Here is a 10,393-nt window from a genome sequence, read left to right as displayed (position 1 = left end):
ACAATATCCCCACAGAAGAGGAATCCCTCTTTCAACCAGTTCACCTCTGAAACTCATCAGCATTCTGGTGTGCTTGCTGCCACTGTGGGCAAAACAAGCATAGCCAGAGGACTGTTCAAAGAGACCTCAGCCAGTCAGTCTCTACATAAACAAAACCTGCCCTACCTGGGATCACTACAGCATGTTCAACATATTTCCAGCTGCTCTGTATTTGTTAGGCATAGTCACTGTCAAGTGAGACAGCACAGGTGTTGACTCTGAGCTCTGAGTCATCAGACCAAAGACCTGAGTGGTGCCTGTTCTCCAGGGGTATATCCAAACAAAACCGGCCTGACTGCATGGCTCCCACAGCAGCCATTGTATTCTCTGGGATGTGTCCACCACAGTGTATTCACAATTCTCTCCTCTTAAGTCTGAGGAGCAACATAGGAACCTCACTGCCAAATGTTACTGATAGCACCCAAGAGCTGGTCCCAAAGCAGAGTTTGCCTGGTAACTCACTTCTCTGGAAGACAGCCAGCATTTTAAAAGTTAGAAGCCATTTGGGATCTGGCTGCAGGCGGCTCCCTCACAGCTCTTCACACATCAACACCTGCATACACCCTCTCAGAGAGGCAGCTGGGTCCTGGCTGGCATTAATAGGCACAAATTTCCATCCTGTTCCTGGCACTGCCATCTGCTGAGTAAAAGTACCATGTCAGCACATGCCAACCCACCAAAAGACTTCAAGCAAAACCAGAGTGTCAGTACAGATCTTTTAATCCTTGGAATTATTCTCTTCCCCCTGTGCACTAGATGGAAGTTATTGTAAAAAAATAATGCTCTGAAATGCTACAAAAGGTCAAAATCATTTAAAAGTAAATCACAGATTCAGAACAAAGCTGCTGTGTTTATGGACTGACATCTCTGGCAGGAAGCATCACTATGGAATTCACAATTGTACTGGCCATGGCCACAAGTGAAGAATATAATAAATATTTAGGAGTTTTATCTTCAAACACTTCCCAAGTGTTAGAACAGTGAGAAAAGCAAATCTTCTGGTCAGGCCTGTATCTCCTTACTGCATTGTCAGTGCAAACCAAGTGGCAAAAGAACTGACCTTCTCCTTGAAAGCAGTTTGGCTCCTTGCGAGAGGTTGAATTTGTGCCAACTTAAGCAGTGGATGGACATTGCTGTAGGATTTGATTTGCTATCGGGATGGATTGAGTAAATTTTTATATCCACTACAACATCTAAGCAGTTCTGCTGAGGAAGTTGTATTTGAGCCCATACCTCCATCCTGCAAGATTTAACACATTTGCTGAGGGTGGCAGCTTGAAAGGTGCTCAACTGCACCTCCTATAAACAAATCAGCTGCATTCATACTTGATGCCTATGGACCTTCCCCTGTCAGTGTGGATTAGAAGATTTTTAACCTAAATGTACTAGGGTTGAGAAGATTCATAGCCCTCAAAGGACTGCGTATCTACAGTTTCAAATCTGACCTCCTTGGCACTACATTACTTTCAGGTAGTTACCTACCTGCAACCTATTTATGGAAATTTTGAGGGGCACAAATCATGTAAGAAGCTACTAAGCCTTTCACTATCTTTAAACTGTGGTTGCAGAGTAGGAATTCATATAGTTTACTTTCCTGCTGTACTGGTTGATTTTTACTATTTGAGAACTTTGTTTTGCATTTAACCACAAGACTCGGGATTGTGTAATGTTGTATTTCAACTACTAATACCACATGCTGGTTTGATTGGATTTTTTAAACTTCTAAGATTTATTTGTCTTATTTTGGGCTGAAATTTCCTGTGATTTTTTTCATTCCCAAGATGGTCTAAGAAAAAAATCTGATCATGGTTGTTTCTGAATTCTGCTTCCACATAAGCTATACTATTTCTTCATGTTTCAACTGCAAACTGATAACTCAATATCTAAAACATTGCATACTCTTTACATTTTTCCTATATGCTGAGATGGCTCCACTAAATGTTAGAGGTTATATAAAGGGAATTCACTTAATGAACATGTGTTTCAATATTTGCAATTGGCAAATTTGCTAAACTTCACCAGTATCACCTATCCATATGCTGACTCCAATAACCACACCTCCAATATCAAAATGTTGAGGTCTGTGTTGCTCTTTAATATCTAGCTCTCTCTGACTGTAGATTCTGTGGTCCTTAGGATACACTGGAAAGTTCCTAACAGCTCAGAGGGAGAAATCTGGGCAATTACAGCTCCATGCCTATGAAAAGCCTTGGCTATGAATGCTTATGCTTCACCAGCTGAAGAGAGACTTTACAGGGTCCTTTATCTATTAATTCAGAGAATTTCTATCCTAACCTCTTCTCTGCATTACTTTCTTAAATACAGAGTTAAAAATCAGGAAATGCATCATTGGGTGAAAAAGATTTGGATTAAATCAACATGTCTACACCACATCTACAACTTTCTTTATTCATTGCCTCAAAAATCTGACAAGACTCTTCATAAAACAGGGGTTTCACAGTCCTGAGGCTACTAAGTTAAACAAAAATTCTGTTCTAATGTGTTTGAAACAGAAACTGTGCCTTCACACATTAAAAAAAAAACAAAAAACAAAAAACAAAAAACAAAAAAACCAACAACAACAAAAAAAAAAAAAAAAAAAAAAAAACAAAAAACAAAAAAACAAAGCCACAAGCCAGAGCATCTTTTCTCCAGTCCAGTATTAAAAAAAAAAAATTGACAGTAGCTGTGAGATTCACATCAGTTTTTCAGATATGAGCACAGGTCTCTGACACCCTGAGGAAGTCTGTGCTGTCCATAGGAGCAGGTCAGCCTGGACTGAGAGCAAGAAAAGTCTACCACAGAATAGTCAGCGGTGACATGAGCCTTTGATTTCCAATAAACTGAAGACTTGGTGGAAGCAGGGGGAAGGGATTCAGATAGTTTTGTTATTTGCTATAGTTGAGGAACCTGTTTTTAAACTCCCCTCTGTGCAGCAAAACTCAAGAAGATTTCCTTTTTTTTCTAGATTTCTTTGTTCTGCAAAATCCATTTTTCTTCTTAAGAGTTTTTTTTTTTTTCTCACAGCAGAATGGGGATATATTCCTTAGGACAAATGACTTGGTGTATTTATATACACCAAACAATAGACAATATAACTATGTTTACCAGAATACTCTAAATTGCTGAGTGACATATATTTGGATTTCTGTTGCATACTGAAGTCATAAAGCAGAGGCCAGACCTTTCAGCAAACACAGGCAGTTTTAGTATTGTTCTGTAAGGCACCTGCTGACAGGCAGATCTCGCAGTTGGCCTTCTATCACAGCACCCACGGACAAGGCCACATAGAAACCCAACAGCAGCTTGAGCCTGAAAACCAGGAGAGCACATGAGGTGTCAGACTTTGAGAAGGTACCCTGTCCTTCCCAAGACTTCACTAAATTGCAGAGGTAATGAACTGGGATACACCTTGCTCAACTGTGCGTGGGAGCTGGAGACACAAATACTGGCCATATAATGTATACCAAACCAGGACCATCCATTCTCAAAGGTTTGACTGCTTAAAAGAACATTTTACATTATAGATCCAGATTTTCATCTTTCCTCACTTTACCGGTACAAGCATTGACAATTCATAAAATCATAGACTGATAGAATGTCTTCAGCTAGAAGGGACTCCCAGGGATCATGAACTCCAATTCCTGTCACTGCACAGGACAACTCCAAAATTCACTCCATGTGTCTGAGGGCACTGTTCAAATGCTTCTTAAATACTGTCATGCCGCGATTGAGAGACGGGACGCAGTTTGATGCAAACAAAATGTCCGCTTTATTAGTGTGCTTCACATGCATTTATACTCTGCCTCAGCAACGTGCTTCGCGCTGATTGGTCTACATTGCACACTAGACATTTACAGATTGGCTAATGCCAAGACACCTTCTCAAACTGTTACCACCCCAACTCAAGCAATCTTCCCTGTGCAAAAACAAGAGTCCCCTTTTTACAGGACAACCTCATTAACTTGTGAACCTTGTTTAAACGTAGAATCAGCACTCTCCGCTCCTAATTAAGGTTCTCGCCTCTATCCTTCCCATGGCCTGTGACCAACAAGTTCCAGCACATCTCCTTTTACCAACTGATAAGTGCTGGGAGTTTTGCTGAGGCCAGCCAAATCCTGTCCCACACTGTCAGGCTTGGCCCAATGACTACCTACTAGGGGAGTCTGATCCAGTGTTCCATAACCCTCTAGTTGAAGAATCTTTTCCTAATATCCAACCTAAACCTCCCCTTGCATATCTTCCTGCCATTGTCTTTGGTCCTATCGTTGGTCACCAGAGAGAAGAGACCAGCATCTGCCCCTCTGTAAGACACTGAGAGGGTGATGTCTCAAACATTGTAGCAAAAACAGTTCAGCATCATCCAGCCAGAGAAGATGGGACATCCCTAGAAGCAGGAGGTGGGAAATTGTGAATTTACATTGTGATGAAATGTCAATGACAAGCTAAGAAGGACAGACAAAGACTGACTGGCTGATACAGGAGATGGGGGACATGTTGAAGGACACATAGCTTCATGTTCTGATAGGCCCAGCATGGCATTAAGGGAGAAGACCCTCGACCCTTCAAGGTGGCCCAAGACCCTTCAGAACTCTTCCCTCCTTCACAGTCACTGCCCAGTGACACCTGCACAAAAGATCAAAGATTATGCAAGCAGGCAATCCAAGGGACTATAAAAACCCCACCTCTACAAGCACTGACATTGCATCCGCCAACCTGAGGACTACTTTGCTCACAACACTCACCACAGGAACTGAACCAGACACCACAGGACAATGCACACTGCTGGATCGAAGACTACAAACCCCATCCTACTCATTGTGGAGCCATAAGGGTGGTGAAATCTCTCTCTCTCTTTTTCTTTACTATATTTCTAATCCTTTGCTTTCCTTTTTATAAGTAAAATAGTAACGTAAGGTTTGCAGCCCCATATGTGCCGGCAAACTTTTTACGTTTACCAATTGAACCTATAACAAAATTCCTTCTGCCAACAAATCATTTGCCATTTGGGCCAAGCTGCAAAATAAAAGACTTTCATTTATGGACCTCAGGTATTGTGTATACTCTTTTCCAATCAAGGGACTGATGAATCTTAGTCACCTCTCCCCCCCACACACACCTCTGAGCAGGACGTGACAACATGGCACAAGGCAGACCCACCCAAAACATAAAATTCAGGGAAAAAAAAGGAAAAAAAATCATTGCCAGTGATGGGGGTGAGACAAAATCTCCTCAGACCCTGATGACTGCTACAAGTCTCAAGGAAGACCAATGGCAGATCAATGGATAATTGCATCAACTAACCAAAGGGTAAGTACTAAAGAACTAGTCCCATGGAGTCAGTCAGCCAAAGACAAGGGTTGGAATGAACAGAGGATCCCAGAGAAGAATAAATATGCCCCAAAAAAGTTGTCAGCCTGCAGCCTGTAGTAAAAGCTCAACTGCTGACACGATTGCCACAAAGACTTCTTAAGAAAACAGGTTTATAATTGTCTTTGTTTTAAAAATGTTTGTAACTTAATTTTGGTAGCAAATTCACTTTTCCTTTTGAAATGTGTGTGTGCAGAGGCTGATGATTTCTTCTTTCCTATTTTCAGTCCACAGTTCATTTTTAGATCTAACCTCTTGTTTTAAGCCACGAGGGGAAAAAAAATACAGCAGTGAAAATTCCCACAGAGCAGAAAAAAAAAGATGTTGCAGAACACCATTTCTTGAGGAAGACACAGACTGACCTCAGCCCTTACTCAAGCCCCCACAAGATGATCTGTCTAACTTTGCCTGTGGCACTGTTTTAGCACCCTCTCCTTCCCCAGACTGCTACAGCCCTGCCCTTTAGAAGACTTCCTCCCTGACACACTATTTCCATCTGTTCCCAAGATCACTACAGGTTGCTGCGATGTGCAAAAGCCCCATAGCAGGCAGGTCAGCCCAAACATTGCCTAAGATCACCATAATTGCATAGATCATTGTAGACTAGCAAAGTTCATTAGAAAATGTGATTATTTAGAAAATACTGTAACATCGAAACATCCCGTAGCGACATAGGGAAAGATGGAAATATTTCACAGAAAGAAGACCAAAAAAAGAAATGTGCTTTACACAAAACCCATTTAAGTGCTTCTGTGTACAACTGATGTCACTGCTGACAAACTAAGCTGTTTATATTACAAAGGGGGGAGAAAAAAGAATAATAATAATAAAAAAAAAAAAAAAAGATTTTCACCAACTGGGGTTTAGCTTGATTCCAGGATAATATCATGGACACAAGAAGTTTCTCATTTTTGCTTCCTTAGTCTATCATTTCAAAAAACATTTTTCATAAGGAGAGTGATGCCTCTTAGTTTACAGTGCAACAGGCACTTACAAATTTTTCAGGGCAACAGATATTGGCACTAGAAAGCTAGACTGCATTGTTTAAAATTTGAATATGCATAACTGCTCTAATTTGCAACCTGCTTTGGCATGTTCAAACCCAGAAACTGCATCAAGAGCCACGTATTATTACATGGCTAAGAAACTCAAGTGGCTGTGAAGCACTTGCCCAGCATGGTTTGAAAGAAACAACACTGGCTAGGGGTGGAAAAACGTATGCATCACACATGGATCGTGATTACCCAAGTCCTTTCACTTGGAAGAGCAGCAACTTTCACACTCTCAGCTCTTTCACAAAGGTACTGCCCAGATGATAAGGTTAGTGAACTCCTTTGCACACACCGACTTTAAGCCTTTATAAGTACAGGGGCTTGGCAGTGCAGCAAATTCTGATTGTAAGCTGCATGTCCTTCCTCTAACATGTTGTCTGGGAAACAGCTGCATGAGTGGAGTAACCTATTGCTCTCCCTCCTTCTCTAAAAGATCCCACACAGTCCTCACAGGCAACCAGCATGGGAAGCTATCTTCTAAAGGGCAGCTCCTCAGGAATGCAATCCCAAAAGAACAAAAACCTGCAGAGAAGCAGCATCTCTTTTCTTGTTATTTAGCACCCTGAGATGCCAAACTCCACCGCTGTGCTGCCAAACTCCACCGCTGTGCTGCCAGAACAGAAAAACAATCAACTAAGTAATCTTCTAACTGAGGAAAATTCTGCCAGAGGAGACAGATTGGAGAAAAGCATTTCCCTGTTTTTCTAGCAGAGGGACATCTATTTCTCCAGTCATGTGCTCAACACAAATTTTTCCCATTTATACATCTGTCATGATACAGAAAGGATCGTGATTGAAGGTAATCGATCACTAAGGTCAGAATTAAGGCACAACCGAGGTCAGATGGCAGGAAGATACCAAAACTTTATTATATCATTCAACTCAATTTGAGAGGACAGAGCAAGAGAGAGAGTCACCACTATAGATCCAGCAACATCGCCTACAACCATTGTCCTCTTACCTTGGAGAGTGGTGGGGGGCAGGGCAGTGTCACTTGTGATATATAAAGGGTGAGTGTCACGAGGATGGAGCCAGGCTCTTCTCGGTGACAACCAATGATAGGATAAGGGGTAATAGGTTCAAACTGGAACACAAGAGGTTCCACTTAAATTTGAGATGAAACTTCATCTCGGTAAGAGTAACAGAGCACTGAAACAGGCTGCCCAGGGAGGTTGTGGAGTCCCATACTCTGGAGACATTCAAAACCCGCCTGGACACCTTCCCATGTAACCTCATCTAGGTTTTCCTGCTCTGGCAGGGGGATTGGACTAGATGATCTTTCGAGGTCCCTTCCAATCCCTAACTTTCTGTGATTCTGTGTGCCTGTCATCAGCTTTCATAGTCTTTGCCTCGGTGAGGATCTTCACCTGTTGCTATGTCTGCACTCGTCATGACACATTGTTACACTGTGCATGGGCAGAGCTGCCAGTAGCTCAGGTAGCTGTTCCCGCCATGACCGCACCATACGTTGTTGCAGTCCACGTGACACTGCACCATATATGCCGCTCTTCCAGCACATACGCTAAGGAGGGGGTAGGGGTTGCCAGGAGCATCCCCTCCTGCTTTGGGCAGATGCCTTCTTGTCCTTGTTCCATTGTATCAGAAAGCAGGGACTGCTGCTCTTTCCACCGAGTCCAATGTCTATCAACTTAATCCTTGAGAAATGAAGTCCATCAGAGCATTACAACATATATAGCTGAAAAGATTTTTTCTTTTCAAACAGTTCCCCAACTATTTTTTTCCAAGTGGGATAAGGCATGGGATGGCCCAAAATAGCAGCATCTTTCTCCATTGGTGAACTCCTACACCATAACACTCTTGTACAGATACAGGTTTTGCCCTTTCTTTGGCTTTCTTCCTATGGTTTCTAAGGTTCCCAATTTCCATTTGATTAAAGCATGGAAGAGGATACAGGCATTTTTTTCCCCGAGTATTAGATGGTGCATCTTTGAAAGGACTTCATAATCCTCTTCTCCCAGTTTACGGAATGCACTTGCTGGTGCATGCACCACAGCAGTTTTTCTTTATGATCTCTTTTCACCTCTGCAGTATTTTTCCTTTCCTTTGTGTCATAACAATACACAGAGGGTGCTCTATACTGCCCACACACACACTGCAAGAAGAGGCGCAATAAGGCCATTCTGAATTACATGCCTGCTAACTCAAACCAAGAGTAGAGCACAGCACAACACCATTCTCAAAACAAGGGAGATGAAGAGACATGCCAAATCACGTGCATTTCTACATATTTTTCCAAGGTGTCACAGAGCCTTCTCATGGGATGAGAGGGGGGAGGTAATAGAAGCTGTGAACCTGACTACCATCACAGAGGTGCTTAGGAAGAACTGTGATTCAGCTTATTGATTCTCAAAGACTCGGCAACTGCAAAGGAGCAGATGCTGTCACAAAAAGGCTGTGACTGTGAATTCATCAGCAGCACCACTAACCATCTAACATCTTTAGAGAAGCCTAACTCTACAGAGTAAGAATGGTCTAGTACCTAAAAATTCATATGTTGATCCCTAAGTATGTCTTCTGGGGGAGGGAGCGGAATCTTCATATATCTGCACATGCATACTGGCCATTCGATGAATATATATAAGAAAGATTTATGGTGCTGATACAGATCTTTTTCAGTCACCTAAAGGAAAATGCTTACATTACTATGAAACCAATGCTGCTGAAAACTGAACAGAAAATTATGGAATCGGTGATAACACCTTTGGAGAGGGGGAAATTCACAGTATTACATTTTACAGCTTTGGAAGCCTTTATGATCTGGAGACAAGGTTACCATTTTTCTATTATATCAACATGGAAGTGATCATGATGTGTTGAACATTAAATGCATCTCTAGGCCGTAAGCTTTTCAAGCTAGGAATCATCACTTTCTCCTATCTGTATAGCATGTAGTATAATGAAGCCTTCACTCTAGTAGTAACATGTAAAATGAAATCTTTCTGCTATTACTACTGATGATTGCACTATGCATTTGCCAGTTTCTGTTCTTTGAGAAAAGTTTAATGTCACATTCATGGGCCAAGAATGGTACAGAAATGTTTTCTGGCTCTGGCTCCAAGGTTGCTCCTGCAGACCTGAGGAATACCAGTGTCAGCCGTTTCTCCAGAAGTTGGAAATGGCTCCTTCTGTAGAAGGTATTAATTAGCATCTTACAACATCATCAGCAGGGGGGTGGGAGATGACAGGAAGCAGGGAAAGGTGAAAGCCAGTCAGAGCTTAGCGCAGGGTTAGTGTCCAACCCTTTGTCCCCCAGCCTGCGGATCTTGGAAGGATTTCATTCTGTACCACCCCAAAGGGACAAAGTTTGCTTACTGTGTGTGACAAAGCATCTGTGGATTCAGAACAAAGAAGCAATTCATGTTTTAACACAGCTGAATCCAAAGGATGTTCCTCCCCAACTCTCCCCAAGACTTTTCTGTCTCCACTGGGGCCAGTTTCCCTGGCCAGAGCTTGTGACATGCCCAGCTGCTCCTGCAACAAGGCTCCTCTGTAATGTGAAAACAACCTTGCTGTCTTTCTGGAGATGGAAAAAGAGAGTGCCCCACTGCAGAGTGCTGAAGGTTTGGCCATGCTGCTCAGCCAAGGCTGATGTCATTGAATTGGTCTCTTAGCCCAAAGCCATGTTGGAATTTCAGATGCTCCTAGGCAAGGATCCATCTAGCAATAGCTAGCTAAGCGTGAAATATGTGTAATATTTCAATGAGAGCCACCTCACATTATTAGATCTATCTGTAAAATTCATGCTCTCTTAAAGGGAACTTACACACAGATGTGTGACAGGGATATCACTTCCACACAATTTTTAAATTTAGTCTGTCATAATAATACCCTCTCTCTTTTGCCAGCAGAGAGCTGTCAAGAGCACTTGTCCCCTGAAATGCTCACTGTGACCAATTTTTTTACTGTTTCTC

The 10,393-nt window shown here is 42.2% G+C and overlaps 1 protein-coding gene across 21 annotated transcripts in view; it reads right to left on the bottom strand.

The window, feature by feature from the left end:
- Nucleotides 1–3,792: 3,792 nt before the first annotated feature.
- The window catches only part of PCGF3 (polycomb group ring finger 3), a 66,612-nt gene continuing 60,011 nt past the window's right edge, over nt 3,793–10,393 (bottom strand). For all 21 annotated transcript variants that reach the window (XM_065045529.1, XM_065045545.1, XM_065045546.1 and 18 more), the window contains one exon: nt 3,793–4,665. In XM_065045529.1, the coding sequence (XP_064901601.1) occupies nt 4,474–4,665 (192 nt within the window). In that variant the 3' untranslated portion in view covers nt 3,793–4,473. The remainder of the gene's footprint in view (nt 4,666–10,393) is intronic.

This window comes from Columba livia, chromosome Z (assembly GCF_036013475.1).
Source record: "Columba livia isolate bColLiv1 breed racing homer chromosome Z, bColLiv1.pat.W.v2, whole genome shotgun sequence".
Taxonomy (NCBI): Eukaryota; Metazoa; Chordata; class Aves; order Columbiformes; family Columbidae; genus Columba; species Columba livia.
The sequence above is the reverse complement of the archived record's forward strand: the minus strand, read 5'-3'. Positions and strand labels throughout refer to the sequence as shown.